We start from the raw sequence: 21,312 nt of genomic DNA on the forward strand, positions 1-21,312 counted from the left end.
TTTCAAAGCTGAGGAGCTGCGAATAGAGTTTAGTCAAGGAAATCGGATTTTCCCTAGTTAGCACAGCGGATACGATTGGCTCGTAGTCGATGTCGAGGCCGTTGAGGATGTACGCCGTCATCTCCTCATCATCGAGTGGCTTCCCGGCGACAGCCATCTCATCACGGAGGGAGCGCATCTTGGTGAAGTGTTCAGTGATGGAGCAGCCCCCTTCTGAGTTGTAGAGAGAGCCAGGCGTACATTGACCGACCAAGCACGTCGTTGTGCAACGGACGTGTTTGCCACACGTTGCCAGGTTTGCGCCGCTGTCTGCGACGCAACGATCTGAATAAACACCTCCTTCAAAATGGAAGAGAAGATAAACCCGAGGATCTGCTGATCCCGGGCGAACCATTCTTCATACGCTGGGTTAGGGACTTTGATAGTCTTGCCATCGGGTCCCTTTTCATTGATCTCACCGTCTGGAGCTCCGGTCTCCGCGGATCGCGGCGAGCACCTGCGCCTGCCATAAGGCGTGGTTGTTTTTGTTCAGCTTCTCCGCGGTCTAGATGACGAACAGATCAGGATTGGAGGTGGTGGAGCTTGATGCCATGGAGGCTATCTGGTTGCCTATCTAAGCTCTGATTACCATGTAAAAACTCAGAGGCGCATACAGGGAATCTCTAGGCCCGATGTTGGGTCCTTAGTGAGTGCGTGTTAATTGAGTGAATGAAAGAGACCCATCTGTGGCATTTACATATAACAGGTTAACCACCTTGAGATGGCCAAGGCAAATACATTTGATCCTATAACTTCGTTCAACACTTCCCTACAAGTAATGCATGCCATGCATGTCTATAATCTTGTTCAACACTTGACCCTATGAGTAATGCTACACTTGACCCTCAAGGGTGTTACATGTTTATCCTTCAACATGAAACACTTGAAAACCATTTCAAACATACGTAACATCAAGATAAAAGACTTATAAGATATGTGTGAAAACATATGCAGCATCCAAATAACCATACATGAAACATGCATCTATAAAAAATAGATGAAACATTGAAAACAGAAGTTTGCAACATACGTGTACAACCATTGCAACATATGAAACATCCCGATCTACTTTTGCAACATCGGTATAAAAACACTTGCAACATACATATGAAACATCCGAAACACTTGAAACATACGCTTGCAACATGTGTTTTTCATCCTTCTTCTAGACGACGCAGAGCAGAGCGGGGAACAGCCGGTTTCGGCCAGCCGGCGGCCGAGGATGGTGGCGCGACCTGGCAGCGGCCAGCTGCGCATGCGCCTGGCTTGGACCTGGTCAGTGATAGCCCCCTCTCCTGTGCGACGGTCGCTGAGCGCGATGGGGAGGGAGGAAGGCAGCCGCTGGCGCTCGGATGCGGTGGAGATGGAGGATGGAGGAGGGCATGGGGGAGGTGGAGAGTGTGGCGCCAGGGAGCGGCGTGGAGAGGAGCGGGGACGGGACGTAGAGGAAGGCAGCTAGGAGCGCCAGCTCGGCGGTCGGTACCGGCATCGCGGCTGCGGTGAAAGAAGAAACTGCTCAACGAGAGAGGAGGAAGAGAAATGCGTACGTTATTTTTATTTTATTTTTAGATGGACCGAGAAGCAGGCCAGGCTGGTTCTGCAGGCCCATATCATTATCGAATTAGAAATGTTTGAGTTAGAACATAGCGAGTACTGTACAAAATATGGGCTTGTGCAGTGCACCGAGCCCAGGCCCACGGCGATCTACGAGGCAACCGAAAAGATGGCCCAGCTCAACCAAACCGCAGTAGCACCACCACATCAGACATCACCAATTGCCGCCTCCTCTCCCTCCCCTCTCTCTCAGTCTCTCATGGCGCAGCTCCCAGGCCCCGCCGCCGCCACCAATGTAGCGGCCGTGAAAGAAGAGACTGCCGCCTTGGAGGACGCGCTGGATCTGGGTGACTCCGACATCCGCTTCGATCCCCGGCCCCACTCTTTCGACGCCACCGCCTCCCAGCCCCAGGAGGACAAACCCCCGCATCCCTCCCACCACCACCACCACCACCGCATCCCCGGGACCGCCGCCGCCGCCGTCCTGGACACGGTCCTTCCCCGCTCCGTCACCCGCCCGCCTCTCTCACTGGGACGCGGGGACGCGCGCGCCACGGACGCCGACTTCCTGCGCCCCCCGTGGCTCTGCGCCCTCCAGTTCCTTGGTGAGGGGTAATTCAGTGAAGAAGGCCTTCCTTCGCGTTTCGTGGCGAGGCTGTCTCCGTGTGATGTGTTTGTCCGTCTTTGGTGGCTTGGGTGCAGGGAAGGACCGCGCGTGGGAGCGGCCGGGGATCAGGGCCATTAAGGGCGATGAGGATTTGCTTCGAGCACTTTGGTGCGTGCTCCGCACCTGCCAAGCTTTTAGTTTTTCATGGCCGTTTCGTCTGATCCTAGCGGGGATATTTTGGGGGTTCTCTGTTGACATCAGTGTGTTGTCATCAGGTGGCTGGGGTGGTGACCTCGTGCAAGCCAAACGGGCTCGGAGATCTCTTCTTGATTCTAAAGGTTAGCGTTCAGCATGTCATTTAGTTCTCTGTGCTGTCTTGTTTTCGTTTTAGTTATTTTTTCCCAGAGAAAACAATCAAGGGAGCTGTATGTCATTTCATTGAGTGCGCCACTGAAACAAGAAGCAACCTAGAAACTGAGACAACAGTCCTTAGAAAATATGGTTTGTGAGGTCTTTGGCCCCAGCTGCACACCATAAGGCACTCTCTTCCAATGCCCTCACAACCAAGTTTGTACTTGGAAAAGATCCATCCAACATGCAATCAATGCAATGTTTCCACAACTCTCATACCACCAGGATAATCAAAGTATTCAAGCCTTCCTTCTCTATGCTGCTTGTTCACACCTTTTGATTGCACAGCACACCCATGTAGAAAGACTAGGCAAGTCTTTGTCAGGAACTAAAGCTTGTAAACCCAGCTTCTGTGACACGATGAACCACACTTCCTTTGAAACTACACAGGAAACCAACATGTCATTGATGTTCTAAGCTGCTTGATTGCACAAAAGGCAAGAAGCAGGGTGAGGCTACCCTCGCTTAACAACCTGTCAGCTGTCCAACAGCATTACAGTCATTTAGGACAGCTTGCCACAAGAAGAACTAACCCGTCAATGGAGCCCAAGACTTCCAAATATATTTCCAAGGTGTAAACCCGTTAGATTCCACGAACAGAGTTGTAAGCTGATTTGCTTAAATATAATCCTGACCCTGTCTATTTCTAAGGGTACTGGCATTGAAATCCATCCTGGAGGGTGACATTTTGTAGCAAGTCACATAGTTGGAGATATTCCATTGTTGCTTTAAAGTGAGAGCACCTCTGATATCTTTTACCCATCCCCTATTTACCACAGCCTCCTTCACAATTCTCCATTTAATTGCTTGCCAGGGACAAGGATGATAAGGTTGGTAGTAACTTCTGGTATGGTCTTTCCTTGCAGCCATAGATTAGTTTAGAATTTAGTAGCGAACCCATCCCCTACATTGGTTATCTTATCATATCCTTATCAAAAACAGCTCTCACGGTTGGATACACCTGGATTTATGACCCTGTCCATGGTTGACCAGAGTCTGTTTTCTCAAAGCCATACCCATCTTGCTTATGGCGCCCAACCAAGAAGGGTCAGATCATGAATATCAACTATCAAGCCCACAAAATTGAAGTTGCTGTTGTCTGTTGAACTCACTGCCAATAAACAAGTCAATTACCACCATTGTCCTCTTGGCCTTTCCAAAGAAAGCCTTATCTTTTATCAATTGCCTTGATCATCAATTTTGGAAGGCTCATAACGGTCATAAGATATGTCAGAAACACCCGTACCAAAATTAGTCTACCATCTTCTGTTCATGAAAGGGGCCCTCCAGCTTGGCAAATAATCAGCCACCTTATCAACAAATGGCTACAATTCGGTTTTGGTGAGCTTCTTCATGGACAAAGAAAGCCCTAGATAAGTACCTGGAAAGTTCTTGATTTCACATGTGAGATGATCATGTAAATTTCAAGCTCTTTGCACTCGATTAGTGTGGCAGAGGTCTTGCGATTTAAGAATATTGGCTTTGAGGCCTGAAGCTTCTCCAAAAATGTGCAATGCTTGCTTGATCAGTTTCCATATCCTTCACAACGGGCCGCATCAATAAAACAGCATCATCAACATATAAGGATGGCTGGTGCTGGTGCCATAGACCATGGAATAAGAGTAGCTTTAACAATCCTTGTTGTGATGCTCTAAAGACCAAAGAGTTCAGAACCTCCATTAACAAAACAAATAGCATGGGTGATAGTGGGTCGCCTTGTCAGAGACCATGAATGAATCTCTCCTAGTTCACTGTTCACCAAGACACAGGTGGAGAATAGGTGGGCAGCAAAGCACATAGCACCGTTGCATCACCAATGACCAAAATGTCTTTTGTATGTCTAACTTAAACAGGGTATAGGGATCCTTTTGTCTATGTAAGATTCTTGTTGTCTGTTGGAATAGGAAGAAATTATCATGGATGCATCTTCCCCGAATAAAAGCACTTTGATTAGCTGATACTGTGGAACTACTTTAGTGCACGTTTGTCAGCCAAGAGTTTTGTAATAAATTTTTAGAAAAATTGTATGCCAAATATATAGATCTTAAGTCTTTCACTTGAATAGCATCTACTTTGTTTTTGATCAAAGTGATAGAAGTAGTGTTTGGCAGTCCAACCTTTGCCATCTGACCTAGCAGCTGCCTTCGTCTAATTTTGCTTAATGATCAAGAAACAAGACCTATATCAAATAGACCATAAACCCATCCAAACCCAGTTCCTTATCTTGAGGAATGTCCTTTACAATGGCCCAAACCTTATCTCCAGTAGATATGTCATCTAAATTTTCTAAATGATGGTGCTGCAGGTTATGCTCATTGGGATCAACAGTGAAATATCTGTGTAGAGCAGTCCCCAGGAAATTTGAATTTCATCTTCATTAGTGACAATCTGATCCTCCACTGCTAATGAAAAAAAGGAAGTATCTGCAGCACCCTCTTTTATATAAAGAATATAGAGGAAGTTGAGCCTAGCTTAGTTATTTGGTGTGGATGTTCACCTAGACCACTCAGTTTACACATTTGGGTGCCTATTTTCTTCTTAACATATAAAAACTGACTAATTCCACCTATGTTGATCTAGGTTTTAGCAACTCAGCCTAGGTCAGATGGTCAAGAGTGTGGATGTATTCTCACACCACCCAAGTTGTCGAGGAAAAATTGGGTGCCTAAATCTTAACTAAAAAGCCACATAGTTCCTCCTAGGTTTTTCTAGTTTTTTGGGCCAAACTGGCTAATTGGGTGCCTTCACTCGACCTTTCAAGCAATACCCTCGGGATGTTTCTCCCCTTGGGTGTAGTTATTATATGAAGAATATAGGACATAGCTTTGCGATTGTGTGCTTCAAAGAGGATAAACCAAAACAAAGCATTATTGGTTTTCCGTAATCAATCCTCCATTGATATGTTGAGCTGAATATCAACTGTTTACTCTTGATAGGATGCAACCGACTCAATTGGTGCCTCAGTTCACAAGAAAGTCCTTTTAGAGGAGAATAATGGCCATGATATCTCAATTGGGTGTGCTGTTGTTTTTAGTAAGGTGAGTACATAAGTTGTGACTTATTTTGTTGTCAAACTACTACTGTGGTAGCTGGTGGCAAGTGATTGGTTCAACTGTTAAATATGTTGTTTTCAAGTCTAGGTAGCCTAAGCAGCACGGATACGGATACGCGTATCTAGGGATGAAAACGGTACGGATATTTTCCGACCGTATTTGAAACCGAATCTGTTTAGAGGGGTTGAGATCTGTTCGTATCCGAGTCCGGATATCCAACATCCGATACCGTATCCGTATCCGAATACTCAAATCTGCATATTTATGATGTCGATATCCAATCGTATCCTATCCGACATAGTTGACACTATCCGTATTCGAATCCGAATCCGGACAAAAATATGAAAACAAATGTAATATCGGTGATATCCGTCCGTATCCGATCCGTTTTCATCCCTACCGTATCGGTATCGGAAGGATACGGATACGCGGATACGGCAATTTCTCAGAAAACACGATACGTGGATACGTTTTACAATTTTTTTAATAAATAAGTAATAATGTAAATTAAAATTCTGAAAGTCTATAACTTGAGTAATCACTAATCAATTAATCATTAGTTCAGTACTCTACATGCAATCATACGTGATATATATATATCACCAGATTACCTTGTAGGTTTCTTGTTTTCACAGATGATCCAAGTCCAACCATACTGGATGAATCCCCAATTACTAAAATTCTAGAACATGAGAAGTCAGGAACAGAGAGCCCCCCTATCGTATGTTGTGGTTGTGGCCGGTGGCCACAGACCCGATGCTAGGACCCAAATTTGGAGAGGTCATCTACTGCATGCAAGCAATCAAGCATGGCCAATACTAATCAGGGAGGGTACAAACAAAACCAAGCAACAACAACTGCAGCAGAGTAGATCAAGAATGGGGAAGGGGATGTACTCATGGGATGTCGCCAGGAGCTTGCTTTGTTGTTGAATCATCCTCTCCCCTGCATTGCGGGAGATGGCTGCGGCCATGGCGGACTGGTGGGTGCTCTCCAGTGCGGCAGTTTGGAGGAGGGGAGAAGTCAAATGATGCCTCGGACGGGGCGGAGGCTCGTCGCCGGCAGCCGGCGATCGGTGGTGCATGCCTTGCGTAGGAGGCGGCGATGCTATGCCGTGGCTCAGATCTAAATTGGATTGGGGAGGGAGAGGAACTCACCTAAGCAGGGGGCACGAGGCAGGGTGCAGTCTCCGACTCGCCGTCGCAGGGACTCGCCGACAGTGCTGCAGATCCTACGCTAGCACTAGCACTTGCACTAGCACCGCTCATATTTGGAGATGCCATGTACTGCGTACAAGCAATCAAGCAACAAGAACTCACTAACTGTACTGCAGAAATAGAATAGATCGAGAATGGGGAGAGGAAGAAAAAGAGGAGATCGAGAACGGGGAAGGGGAAGGGGATGAACTCACGGAGGCTCGTCGCCGGGGATCCACGTCGCAGGGGAGGAAACTCGTCGCTCGCGACCGGCGAGCAGGGACGGAGGCTCGTCGCCGGTGGCCGGCGGGCGGCGAGCGGGGGATGCGCCGTCACCGCGCGGTGTTGCAGCGCGAGTCGCGGCCTCTCGGGCGTGCAGGAGTGCGGGCATTGCTGGCTAGGGCGTCGGGGACAGAGGATATGTGACTGTTATTGGGCCGGGCCGTATCCCATAAGGCCGATACGTATCAGCCCACGTATCCAATATTCGCGAAAATTATTAAAATTCGGATACTCCGACGATACGTATCCTTGGCGTATTGGACACGTATCCGTATCCGATACATATCGGATACGCGATACGCGCCTTCCTGGACGTATCCATGTAACATAGCAGGTAGCTATTTTCCGTCCGTCTCGCAAGTTGTGCTATCTCAATGTTACCAAAGGAAAGGTGATCAAGGTATTATTCATAGTTTCATACTAATTTAGATTGCTACTGATTACTGTAATCTGTTCTGATATACATGATGATGCTTTCCCAGTTTAATTGTTGTTGAAATCAAAATTGTTGAATATAATTACTACTGAAGTAAAAAGAAATAAATCAAAGTGAACTACTCTGGGATTTGTACAAAAATACTCTTGTTCTGCTTATAGCCATTTTTGGAATCTGGTTATACCAGTTATCAACTGCAACTTTGTGCATTGGATCTGCATTAATGAGGTACAAACTGTTATCTGAAGGCAACATATCAAGTGCAATCACATTGTCAGGTACAATTTTGCAGTCAACTATTGGTTTCGGATTGACTCAACGTATCGTGTATAAAATCCTGAAATTTTAATGATTCAGTGATTCTACGATTACAAAAAGGGGGCAGACCCAGTGCCGGATGCTCCCACATGAGTGGGGTCTGGGGAAGGGATAAACCGAGACAAGTCTTTCCCCCGCAAAATCTACGGAGAGGCTTCTTCGAACCCACGACCTGGTGACTCAGTGAGACAGCTCTCACCACTGCACCAGGCCTGCCCTTCAGTGATTCTACGATTACATTGAAATAAAATATGGCACTTGGTATCTCCCTTAAATTCAATTGCCTTCCAAATGTCAGGAGTCAGGACTCAGGACATGAAGTTTATAATCATCTTTCCACAGCAGTTTCATGGTGCCATTTTTGTCAATATTGAAGCACTATTACAATGCTCTCAAACACATTACATCATAATAATATTTTTTGTACAGAAATCCTCTTGGGACATATGGGTATAACGATGCAAATATTTACAGGTTTTTACTAAGGATTGTGCTGCCCCAACTAAGCAAGTGATTTCATCTAGTACTACTGAAATAAGTCAAGGTGGAGATTCTACGAGCAATATAATGATGAAAATTTTTGGTCGTGAAGACATGATGCCGAGTAACAATGAGATGACAGGTACTGAGGTTTCTCATGAACACCATGCAACACCTGATTCAAGTAATAGCGCTTCAACGTGGGATATTTATGGTGGGTTTAGTGTAGGAAGTAACCAGGAGGGTAAATTGCTGGTAGGAGATACACACAACAAGCATACATCAAGCTCCAGTACTGACGAGCATCCCCAGCAAAATTTGAGCATTCCAAACACTACAGGTTGCTTCTCAACCCCAAAAGAAAATGTTAATACCAGCAGCGGATCACTTCTCAAACGCGAGAGGGCTGTATCAGAATGGACAGAGGAGCAGCTTTCTGAACTGTTTGCTGACTACTAGCATTTTAGTATATATCTGATAAACAAGTTGTTAGATTTTTATTAGTCAATGTATGGCAGTTATATTAATGATCTGAGCTTGTAAGAACTTGACAAGTTTTGTACAGTGGCACTTATAGCCTCTAGAGCTGCATATGCAGCCTATTCGTTTCGTCGTAAACGATCGTGGATTATTTACTGCTGACTGGTTTGGTGTGAGAGAAAAATAATGTTTCAGTTTATAATCCACGATCGTATACGAGCAAGCGAACAGGCTGATGGTTGTCCAGGAGCTCACTTAGTCACTTTTCTGAAATGGTTGTCATGCCAGTCTTTCAGTGTACACAATTTTATGCTTCTGTCTTCTGATAATTGAACTACAGATAATTGTGTCATTGTATATAAAAAAACCGGGAAAGCAGAGGTTTCTCTGTAGTCGGTACCCATTTTCATAAGATACACTTCATTTCTAAGCAATTTCAGGATTCTTTATGAATTGACCTGGACATGTTACTCTGGTTTCATCTTTAACTTCAAGAATAGACAGCAGGTGGCTAAAAGGCATAAAAGCACATGTTTCTGGTACAATTATCTGCCTGCCATGTTTCACCAGATGCACGTTGAAGTACACTTTGTTTAATCTCTATATAAAACGTGCGCATGATAGGTTGGCTTGCTACAATATGATATGTGCAACATTTGTTGCATAAACAACCATTCGCAAGATAAAAGAGATGATCAGAACAACATAAGTCTAGCCCCAGAGACATTGATGGGAGCTAATCCATCCGTTCTAAATTATAAGTTATTTTGATTTTTTTTTGTTCATCCATTTTGTTATATATCTAGACATATTATTATATCTAGATGTATAGCAAAAATGGATGTACACAAAAAAAGTCAAAGTGAATTATAATTTGGAACGGAGAGAGTATTAATTACAATGCATTATATTGTGGAACAAAAACACATACCAAAGCCTTACTCAGTGGTCAAGTTTAAACCAATTCATAGACAAGTTGCCTTCCATTATGAAAACTAACCCACTGCCACAAGATTAAGGTATATCAAGATATTTTAATGCCTATCACACACTAGGATTACATGAAGAATTGAAGATGTCATTACATCACATTTCATTATACACAGCAGAGCACCCTATCGGACATGAAGATTGCATTACTCCCTTGTCTTAAAACATAAGGTATCCTAAAAAAATTTATTACAGATTATGGGGTAAAACAAATTACACATGTAACCCTCTATGTTAACCCTCTGTGGAGAGATCTTGTTCTAATCATATGTTAAACCTAGTGGCAGACACTAATGGTAGGTACATAATGCTTCAGGGAGGGTTAATTCATCTAGAATACTTATAATTTAGGACAAATTTTAAATACCCCAGTACCTTATATTTAAGGACTCAGGGGGTATACATCACATTCCATCATAAACCAATAGGGCACCCTGTCGGACATGAAGATGCCATTATATCCCGTTTCATTCTCAACAGCACGTCAACCCTGTTTGGAGCAACATCATCTAATTGATTATCATCCAAAAAAATAGCAGTTTGCATCTAAACAGGATGAGAATATGATGTTCAAACCTTGCTTACATGAATGCACAAACGCATAGTTAGAATACTACTACTGCACAAGTTCTGTTCGTAATTATCACTTCCTGCTGCTACAATCTGTGTCTTTCCCAGCTGCAGTGTTGACTTGCCGGTTGAGATATGCTTCATAGATCTCCACAACAAGCCTTGGGTCCTTCTCGACAAGCTCCTTGTATTCCTTGCGATCCGCTAGCGTAGACATGCTGTCCATGAGCACAGAAAGCGAGGCCTCCAGCAGCTGCTTTGCACTGTGACGGTGCGCGAAGGCATAGTGGGTAATAGCATTCTCGTTATTCACTTTGGATGTTATGAACTTCTCACAGTACGCCTTCAGGTGCTTTACTTCATACTTCTCAGCCAACAACAAGAGGTCAGATGCCATCTGCTCATCTAGAAGAGCTTCTGCAGTGTACATGTAATGGACAAAAGCACGAAGGATGTCATAAGACACATCATAGATTTTGATGACACCACTCCTACTTTCTTCCATCTCATTTTCGAGCATCGCTCTGAAAACGAGATCTCCTGGCCTGTTTGAAAGAAAAAGTCAGTTTAACATATAATGCAGTTCCACTTGCAACAAAAACACACAACTAAGACAGAGATAAAATTAACACACAAATGAAAAATATATTGTGCAAACCAACAACAAAACTAATCGAGGTGAACTGCAAACGTAAAAATAGATAAGAATGCTGGCATGAATGTAAATCTGCAAAAAAAAAGATAAAGTTACCAACTGAAATGAGCACAATTAGCTAGCCTATGACTAAAATATGCGATGCAAACTGAAAAGTAATAAAGAGTCAAGCACTTTAACCAAATAGTTGACAGATCAAAGATTCCATGCAAAAAATGTGTGGCCCCGTAAAGAATGAATATATTTTTACCATGTGAACAAAATCCCACACTGGAGCAACATTGGAAGTCTGTGTGTAATTATGCATTTAGAATCAGCACAATTAAGGAAGGGCGGGCCTGGTGAAAGCAGTAGAGTCTTACCGCCTGTGACCGGAACGTCCCGGGTTCGAGTCGCGGTCTCCTCTCATTGCACAGGCGAGGGTAAGGCTTGTCACTGACACCCTTCCCCAGACCCCACACAGAGCGGGAGCTCTCTGCACTGGGTACGCCCCCTTTTTTTTAATCAGCACAGTTAAGCACTGATATAAGCAAGATTAAAATTTTATATATGCATGTGATTCAGTGATTATGCCATGTAGTTAATTGATCAACACTAACATGTTCCAGTAGGTGGTGATGCTTATTCTCAGCATCTCTTATCACATTGTATCTTATGTTATACTCAAAGCAAGAGGATGCACATGAAAAAAGAAGTTAAGAGAGAATGATCCACCTTACGCATAGATACAAGTACTCGAAGCATCAACATATAGGTTAGTTTTAACACATCAAGAAAGTTTTAATTGGTGCAGGGATATCTGAACTGTAGCTCTAATGCTGATTCAAGCCATAAATAAGCTCCATGCTTCATGGGGGGAAAACTGTAATGTTGCATCAGATACCTTGGACCCTTTTGCGCTCAGTCCACTTCACATCATCATCTAGATGATACAGGAAGCATTTAGATACGGTTGTTGGCATGTAGCTTTAGAATTTCCTTCAAGCATTTTGACATTTTACATTGGCCACCACATCATGTCTCAAGAAAGAAAGTAAGATCTATAATGTTTTAAATAGCGGGCTAAGGCGTTTAGCGGTATATCTCTAAAACAGCTAATAGCGGAGCTATATCGAGCTATAGCGAGATATAGCGGCTAAATTGTACATGAACACAAATAGCGGCACCCTGCCTCAAAAGGCTATAGCGGCAGCTATAGCGGGAGATTTAAAACTAATCTATTACCCACTGCCTATCTATTCTACAAACATCTGATTCCAGCACAATCTTTTCACACGAAGATTATAAATGAGAACTTATACACGAATTCATGAATAACAGCATCATGCAAAGAATGCTCATGGGTCAGACAACTCAATATCGCTCCATCAGGAATACCGGTGCGCACCTGACTAGAGGATTGGTCAGAAGAACAGTAAGCTACTAGAACTGTTCAATCCACTACTAGGAATCAGGTCTATGCATGGAATGGAAAATAAAAAAAACATGGCCATCAAGACCCCTCATCACAAATTGACTACCTTCCTTTTTACACTCTAGGATTCACAAAACGACTACCTTTCTTTTTTATATTCTAGGATTATTAGGTTTTTAGTTCTAAGACTAGTCGATCTAGAGGTCTGTCAAGAACTGAACCATCAAGAAGGACACAAACTAAGTAATCAGACCTGAATCGCATAAAGGAATCATGTAAACAGCGCAAGGAGAGAAGCCGAGAAGGAAAGGAGAGGATATCGCGGTGGGCGGGGACGGCGGGCGTGTCGGGGGTGCGCCCAGCATCGCCGTCGCCTCCCGCGCCGGAGGAGCAGGAGGGGATGGCGTGGAGGAGGAGGTCGCAGTTGGGGGCGGACGCGGCGTCGAGGGTGGGGGAGGGGAGGCGGAGGAAGAGGAAGAGGAGGCGGGAGCGGAGCTCGTCGATCTCCCGCTTGAGCTCCTCCTCCGTCTCGCTGGCCTCATCGTAGCACTCCCTGCAGGTCCCGGCGAGCTCCTCCAAACGCCGGCCGACCTCGCCGCCGCGCTACCAGGGCTCTCTTTTCCGAGCGGCGGTGGCGGCGCGGACGGGTGATGGCTTCGAGGGCTGGGAATGGGAGTGGGAGGGGATCACGTGGGCTTGTCTGACGGCTCTTAGCGAGTTCGTATGTGGGCCTAAACTCACTGTTCCCATGGTAGCCCGGCCCACTGACGAACATCGTTTCTCACATTTCCATGAGAAATTTGTAAATATCGCTCAAAAAATGAGAAATTTGTAAATTGAAAATCCCCTAAAAATATACATAACATAAAAATCTGGTCAAACTTCATTCGATGACAGAATCTTGTTCAATTTAAGACTTCAGACAATATATGTCCGAATATTGGAATAGGAGACAAATTACCAGACGCACCTAGTCTCCTAATAAATCAGAAAATATGGCCTAAGCACAGGCATGATCCAACGCGCATTCTGTTGCTTCTCAACACCATCTCTAGTCTCCAATGGCAAGCGTGAGATTTCCACTTTATTATCACAACACGTCCTAACCCTAGCGTATGGCAACCACATCTGCGCTAACAAACAATGTTTGTTGACACGGGACCTAGGGTGACACGAGCTAGTTTTCGTTTTCGAGAGTTTGTGGATCTAATGGAATATGACCAGAAGTTTAAGGGCGCGGTAATGTTGAGAAGCAGATGTCCGTTTGTTCGGACGCTTCTCTTGGTGGGCCTCGACGCCCGCCCAAAAAGCCCAACATTCTCACCCAACTGGCCAACTTGAGTTGCTACAAAAAAAAAAGATACAATCTGCTCTCCTGTCTCCATTCTCGAACCCATCCACCGCAACTGCACCACCGCACCCGCACTGCTGTGGCGTGCTTTCCCATGCCCGCATAGCCGCTGCCGCCTCGCCGCGCAAGGCCGCACCTACACAACCACCGCTGCCGCCTCCACTACGGGTGTCGCTCGCTGGGGGTAGCGCGGTCGTTCACTGGGGGCTGTGCAGCCACCTGCGCGCTGCCATCCTCCTTCTCCACCACGACAGCACATCTGGATCCCGTTGTGCAATGCTCCGTACGCCCGCCGACCAGGTTTTGCTAAAAGCGCATGTTGCAAGCATATGTTTCAAATGTTCCAGATGTCTTAGAGGTATGTTGCAAGTATTTCATATGGATGTTGCAGAAGTAGATCGGGATGTTGTATATGTTGCAAGTGTCTGTTCCAAATGTTTCATCTCTATTTTTCAAAAGTATGTTGCAGGTACGTTTATTTGCATGTTGCATATGTTTCACACATATGTTGCCAGTGTTTAATTCGTATGTTGCATATATTTTGCAATGGTTTTTCACGTATTTTGAGTTTTTTTGCAACCATTTCAGATGTATGTTTCAAGTGTTTCATCTGTCTTCAGACGTGTGTTGCAAATGTTTTATCTGGATGTTCTACATGTTACAATGGCGCCAGTGGATTGCGGACAGCAGTCTACCGCAGGGCTTCGACTCCTACCTCGTGCGCTTCCTCACGTGGTGCGCCTCGCCCTCTCCTCTCGCTCCCCTCCCTTTCCTTCCCTCTATCTCGTCAAAGTAGTTCGAGCTCGACGGGGAAACCAAGGGGCGCATATGGCCACGTGTGTGGGGCAGATAGCGTGGGCGGGGTGAGTCATCCGGGCAGCACCGAATCCAAGTGGCCGGGGCGCACTACACGGAACAAGAGCGGGAAACAGAGAGCAACCCCATGGCGTTCGGAGGCGCGCGTCCATCCAGACGTCCGGCGTGCTAGCACTTCCGTTAAGGGTATCCAGTTTTTGTAAGGAGGTGAGCATCTAGATTTTGAGCCTATATACGCGGCTAGAGCGAGCTAGGCAGCTCATTGTGATGCATCCGGATGGTTTACTTATTGTTTCTTGTTTGTGCATCGTTCTAAGCATAGCAAAATTTTGATCATTAGTAAATGCTCCCTCCATTTTATATTATGTCACTTGGACTTTTCTAGGTACATAATTTTTTATATATGTGTATCTGGATATAGTGTATATCTAGGTGTATAGCAAAACCATGTACTCAAAAATTTAAAACGACGTACAATTTGAAACAAAAGGTGTAGTTCACAACATAGATACAAACTAAGACAGCATCGAAGTCATTCTAGATTAAAGATTGGCTTTCTTTTAATAAACATTCTTCTGAAGATAGTGATTGAACTCCATGTTGCTCCTCACCGGTTATCTTCACACCCACTCCTACAATTCTAAGTGTCAATCCTAGTTATACTATTCCTTCTAATCGTTATATATATAGTGTAAACAAAACGTGTAAAGTGTGTTTAATACTTTAGTTTTGATGTATGTAACATTGTTACTAACCATTGTATGTGTACAGTGACTTTTAAAACGGTGAAATAGACGGTCATGTGATATGTAAAAATTTGTGGTACATGCAAGAAAACCACACGACTAGTATACAACCACCAAACAAAGTCCAGTAATAAAGACCTACCCACTAAAACTAAACACAACTTCTTATCTAGGAGGCAACCAGAAACAACTCGGTTGCAAAACACTGATCCAAACCACTGAGGAAACTACGCCTAGCACAATCTAGAGACCAACAACTACTAGGTAAGCACCAACTTGCTCAACAAACTATTATGCCTAAACTACCAGACAAAAAAGCGTGAAAACAGATTGCAAAGGACGTATATCACACAGTCCAATCAGTACTAGGTAAGCACCAACTTCCTTCTGTGATAGAGTACGTCCACCTCCACCTTGAACAGTGCCAAGCTAGACGCCATTGTAGGATACATGCTCCTTCTTTTCCTCGTTATTGCTATCATTGGCAACCTTTGATTTGTCGGTCTCAATGGTCTGCAGCTCACCGCAAGACAGGAACTTGATGGTCTCCTTCCTTAACGTGAGGTAGATCACAGCACAAATGTAGAGCAGCATAAGAGGGAACACGATGATGCCAATGAGAATGTTAGCAGAAATTGGCAGTGAGTTGTCAAGGATCCAGCCAACAAATTTTGAGCAGAGGAAGTAGATGTTTATCCCAATGATAACAGACCCGAGCATCCACGAGAATCCAATGATCTGCATGTCATCAATATATGCATCATTAGTTAAGGAAGGAAACTAATTTGTCCTTTCAAAACAAAAAAAAAATTGTTAGTTGCAACTGACTTTCGTACTTACATAGATAGAGTTTTTATGTTGGCCCATCGTGATGCTACTACTGCTGAACTTGAGAAGTGGAATGAGAGCAAATGGTAGCTCAAAAGACAGTATCATCTGCACCAAATTTACAGCAAGTCAACCAAACCAATCACCAGAAGATTTCTTTGTACAATCAGAAGTTTAAGTCAATGGACTTGTTATTAGTTCATACAATTATACTAATAAGTTGTCTTTACAGATTCTGTAAATGGTGCTTATGTAGACAGACAGATGGTGGACGAAACAATTGTACCGATGCAATGATGATGAGATGTCCAGCACCACTGGAGCCACCGATGATGGCAACGATTAAGCTTGGTACAATGGCAATACTGCGAGTCATCAGGTTCCTCAGCCACTGTTTCATCTTGATGTCCAAGAAACCCTGAGCGAAGAGTCAAAGACATGCAAACCGTGCTTCAAGTACATGCATGATTAATTGTAGGTTTAGCACTTGAAATGTAATGCCTAAGTATAACAATTTCTGTACAAGTGTAATGTAAATTTTGGAAAGAATATGATATTATAATCTGTCAGTTTAACAATGATAACTGAAACAAGGCTAATCAGTTAATCGAGGTGAAGAAGATACTAGCTCTAATCCAGTTTGATTGCTGGTTAGGACAAATACAGATCCTCTACGCATCTTCAACCATTATGTTTTCCAAGCATATATTAATAAAAACAAATATGTGTAGATAACGGATTTACTAATACCATTCTCACGTGATACATCTGAATTATTACATATGTTAAAATTATTATCAAAGTTTTAGTGGTTTGATCGCAAACATTATGTGATGACATATATTCGCACCAGGAGTGGTACCTGCATGATGTATTGCCCAGCATAAGTACCAGTGATGGAAGAGCTGATTCCACAAGCCAAGAGTGCTACACCATACACAACTGTGCTGTTGTTGCCTAGCACATTCTGAAATAAAAAAAAGCAATCAAGTAAACTCTCTGGTAGTCAACAGAGCCCAAAAGCTAGTGAGTAGTGACCAGGCAGTAATCAGTAATACCCTGAGGAGGAAGGACGAGGAGTCCAAGGTGATATCACTGCATTTTGCAGAGTCATCCGGTGAGAGGTTGCTTGAGTTACAGACAGTTCCAGAGACAGAGATGATACAGATGTTGATGAGAAGTGCCACGAACATCGCTACACCGCTTTCAAAAAGGAAGAACCTGCATGCATCCTGAAGTGCAAACAAGCGAACAGATATGTTGATTGATTGTAGCCATTTTTCTTAACTGTGGAACGCCAGAATGTAAGCTGAATTGTTTTTGAATTTGAATCTGTTCAATTATATGTATTCACCTTGATTCCTCTTACTGATGAGGGAGTGTTCCTTGACAGTACCAGGGCAGAGTGCAAGAATAGATTGTGCCTGTAATTAATTTAAGAAAAGGATTATTTATACTGAAAAGGAGCTACACTATTTGACAAAATACCTAGACTATAAAATAGTGATATGATGAGGAATGGAGTTCTAGAGCATAAACTTAAGACCGTGTGTAGCAATAAAAAGAATTCAAGCTGCTTCTATCCAAAACAAAATCTCCTAGAAAGTAAAAAAAAAAAAGATACACCGCATATAAACAGATGAACACACAAATATTTTCAATGCTAGATTTCTTACGGCATCACAAGAGCCCCAAGAAGGGCTATAGTGTCTCCAGTAGCACCTGGCCCACTGAGGCTGGGGATGAATAGCCCGTAGATGACCTCTTTTGCAGGAGGCCTCACTATGCTCATCTCTATGAAGAAGCATGCTGCCATAACGAACACCAATAGTCCAACCAAAAGTTCCAGCTTCCTAACCTAGGTAAATGTACAAAACAGACTACATGTCAGGCTATATGCATAAAAATTTCTTATATAAATGGTGAACATTAGTACTAGACAGAGTTAATGTTGGAAGTAGTTTTTGATGAGTTTGGTTTGAGCAGTGGGGTGGTACATCATCTGACTCCTAATTTTCTTGTTTTGTCTGAGGAATCGGATGTGTTGATCCATCACTACTTCATTCCGCATAAGCACTTCTAGTGTAAACATGAAGGATAGAGCCGTCCCAGTATCCCACGGAAATTCTCATGATGGATCATTTCATCTAGGCCAACTCCTCAAACCAAACACGACTAGAGAATACAGAGTACACAAGTGTTTGTGAGAATGTCAGTAAAAACATTTTTGATATGAATAGTCTGGCAATAAAATGATTACCCCATATTTTTGCATTCCAAGGAGGAGAAGTGTGCTTGAGCCAGTGATGAGAACCCCCACCCACAAAGGTATATGGAACAAGAGGTTGAAAGCAAAAGCTGTCCCTATAACTGAAAAATCATAACATTTGTGAGAAGCAAACGGTGAAATGAATATGGAAACTGATTAAGTTCCCTATATTGGCAAAGCAAGTTTGTCCATTAACTTGCATTCCTGAGTTATACAGGAATAAACAGTGGACCAATTGAACTGAAAATTAGCAAGAAGAATAAATCTGTCATTTTAGCTTTGGCATTAAGAATTAGTATAGAACAACACTGAATCCTCTTTTATTGTATCCATTTATCTTCGGTAATATTATACACTATCAGCAGAAATCAAATGTTGGGGGGAGGTCCCCCCGGCCCTCAACCCACTGTTGGCCAAACTAACCTGCCTCGCTGCGGATGTTACCCCCCGCGGCGAGGGTTTTATGCTCTACGTGTTCTGACCATGTGTTCAGGTGACGCATCCGAAGGTTGGCCGTGCCGTAGGAGCGTGGCGAGAAGGGGGCAAAATGGTGGCAGCGGGCGGACCCTCACCGGGAACGCGCGAAGGTTTGGCGCCCACCGTGGGAGGGGACCATCCCGACGGCGGTGACGGCCCCATCAAGCCGATTGGGGCTCGGGAGTGGTTAGCTGAGGAAAAGAGATTACCGCCGTACCCTTGGTTATTGTATAGCGCCCACCCTCCGGGGTCTAACCCTAGTGTAATTCCACCGCGTCCCCGGGCATGGTCTATAAATACCCAGGGCGCTCGTGTAAGAAACAAGTTGAATTTTTCCAGACAAACTAATGGGCGTTTAATCCGCATTTTTCCATCACCTCGCATCCCTTTACCCTCGCTCATCCCTGCGAGGCAGCTTGGTCATTCACCTATGGGAAACCCTTGGCCTCTCCCCCCGTGCCCCTCAGCGAGCGTGAGAGGCTAGGAGTGACCCCACATCAAAATAGCAATTGAACAATATTTTTTTATGTAAGATTATCAAGAAATGATATTAACCTTCTGGGATATCTGCAGCAATCACAGCTAACTCTGCTAGCAGCCATAGGCAGATTCTCACCCATGCTGGATATTCCGTCTTGCATAGCTCGGCAAGATGCCGCCCTGAGTGAGTGAACAGCCATCAATTCCAATCAACGTCATAAGAGAGTGTAGTCCTACGCATGATATATCCTAGTTGTCTATAAAGTACGTACCTGTCACTACTCCAAGATTAGCAGATAATGACTGAATAATTAGTGCGAAGATGAGGCCAATCAAGGTCACCCAGAGGAGCTACGGAGGAGCAAATTAAAAATAAATAAATGACAAAAAAAAGAGCAGAGTAGTTAGTGTTGGCTTGTATTATGCAAGAAATGTTGCTTGCTAGGGTGAATGGCGTGATTTAACAAAGATCTGAAAGTGTACCTCATATCTGTGATCTGCACCAGCTTGCAAATCTGTTCCCACTATTCAAATTTGACAAGTATCATCAATAGTGTGCGATATATGGAGAAAAAGATATAGAGAAAGAATGGTGCGGGGCGTACAGTTTCCGGGATCAAGGTAGGCCAAACAGACCATAAAGCCTGGTCCAACGTGGTACAAGAACCTTTTCCATGCTGGGCCCTGTGTTACACAGCACCATGGAATTAGCAAGGATACTTATTGCCCAGTAATCAAAAGCATGAGACAACCTAAAAGACAAAGGGTAGTACATTTTTTATCTAACCCACAGGACAGCAATGTATCATTTCAATAGTAGTAGAAGAAAAGAACAAAACACACAAATGTTTAAGATCATCGACGTCTCTGCTATCATACAAAGATCATGTAACCAGTGCAGAAAGAATACAATTGAGATTTGTTATTTTTAGTTTCTGGGATCAAGGTAGGCCAAATAAGACCAAAAAGGCAAAAACTTTGACTGAGGCAGGAACAGTGAAGCAGAAAAGGCCGAAAAGGCAAGTGAGCAATCAATACAATCTGAAAGGACTCCATGGACAATCAGACAAAAAGAAAGTTGCAGTTTAAGTTGGGGATGGGCGTAAGCATAATGGCAAGACGTCCACCTCCGCAATAGAAATGAATAAATGACCCAGATGGAAACCAAAATTAATTACTTGCAGAAAGCATAACCAGAACAGATTAAGAAAGGCTAAAACATGCACCCTGCCACCCTGCAATCGAAATCCTGCCACTATATGCATTGCTCGTAGGCATTTCCACAAACATGCGGGGCGCACGTGAAAAGGTCCCGGTTTTGCTGAATGCTGGCCACGGCAGGCACTAGACAATGTGTGTGCGGATTGCAAAACTACTAGTGTTGATGGTGAGAACGAACGTATCAATGCACTGAAGCTGACGGACTGACGCGCCATTTACCTTAGCCGCAGCGGGGGCCTCGCTCCCTACGGGTCCGGCGAGCGCCTCGACGTCGACCACCACTCCTGCGGGCGCCTGCGCAGCGTCCATCGATTGATCCACTCACGGCAGCCGGCAGGGGCAGCAGGGAACGAAGAAGAAGAGGACAATGGAGCAGCCTCGTATACGATCGGAGCGTGGCCGGGGGTGTGACGGTGTGTAGCTAACACTCCGACGCTGAGAGCGACATCGATCTCTGCGACTCCGCGCTCCATCTCCAGAATCTCGAAGTAAATAGCCTGCAGGTGGCCGCGGCCGCGCGCGACGGTGGCGTCGCGTCGCGTGCATAGAGCAGCGCGCGCGCGCCCGCCCCGCCGTCGTGTGACCCTGAGGCGGGAACGCGCGCTGCACGCGCTCCCGCGGCTGATGTGGACAGGCGTA

At 44.5% G+C, this 21,312-nt stretch overlaps 3 protein-coding genes and 1 non-coding gene across 5 annotated transcripts; 1 reads left to right on the forward strand and 3 right to left on the reverse strand.

Annotated features, from left to right (window-relative positions):
• Positions 1-139, reverse strand: LOC136547770 (small nucleolar RNA Z247). Its single transcript, XR_010781726.1, has one exon. It is a non-coding gene; the product is annotated as a small nucleolar RNA Z247 (small nucleolar RNA).
• Positions 140-1,827: 1,688 nt separating this feature from the next.
• LOC136545651 (uncharacterized) lies at positions 1,828-9,023 on the forward strand. Its single transcript, XM_066537650.1, has 6 exons — positions 1,828-2,198; positions 2,296-2,372; positions 2,476-2,538; positions 5,548-5,649; positions 7,477-7,542; positions 8,371-9,023. Exons 1-6 carry the CDS (start codon positions 1,853-1,855, stop codon positions 8,833-8,835), a joined length of 1,119 nt encoding a protein of 372 aa, XP_066393747.1. The 5' UTR covers positions 1,828-1,852; the 3' UTR covers positions 8,836-9,023.
• A 1,322-nt stretch (positions 9,024-10,345) lies between these two features.
• LOC136543685 (BTB/POZ domain-containing protein At4g08455-like) lies at positions 10,346-13,940 on the reverse strand. The gene is made up of 4 exons (XM_066536068.1): positions 13,850-13,940; positions 13,271-13,332; positions 12,767-13,088; positions 10,346-10,953 (listed from the first exon to the last, which is right to left on the reverse strand). The coding sequence occupies exons 1-4, from the start codon at positions 13,938-13,940 to the stop codon at positions 10,490-10,492; spliced, it is 939 nt and encodes a 312-aa protein (XP_066392165.1). The 3' UTR covers positions 10,346-10,489.
• Positions 13,941-15,536: 1,596 nt separating this feature from the next.
• LOC136545652 (metal transporter Nramp1-like) lies at positions 15,537-21,312 on the reverse strand. 2 transcript variants are annotated; one of them, XM_066537651.1, is made up of 13 exons: positions 20,893-21,312; positions 20,058-20,136; positions 19,936-19,976; positions 19,725-19,803; positions 19,528-19,632; positions 18,487-18,596; positions 17,903-18,084; positions 17,581-17,650; positions 17,285-17,458; positions 17,089-17,193; positions 16,513-16,644; positions 16,239-16,334; positions 15,537-16,136 (listed from the first exon to the last, which is right to left on the reverse strand). In XM_066537651.1, exons 1-13 carry the CDS (start codon positions 20,980-20,982, stop codon positions 15,828-15,830), a joined length of 1,572 nt encoding a protein of 523 aa, XP_066393748.1. In that variant the 5' UTR covers positions 20,983-21,312; the 3' UTR covers positions 15,537-15,827. The 2 variants fall into 2 exon arrangements, with proteins under 2 accessions (XP_066393748.1, XP_066393749.1); XM_066537652.1 differs by lacking the exon at positions 16,513-16,644.

The sequence above is a fragment of the Miscanthus floridulus genome, chromosome 3, assembly GCF_019320115.1.
Source record: "Miscanthus floridulus cultivar M001 chromosome 3, ASM1932011v1, whole genome shotgun sequence".
In the NCBI taxonomy this organism is placed as follows: domain Eukaryota; kingdom Viridiplantae; phylum Streptophyta; class Magnoliopsida; order Poales; family Poaceae; genus Miscanthus; species Miscanthus floridulus.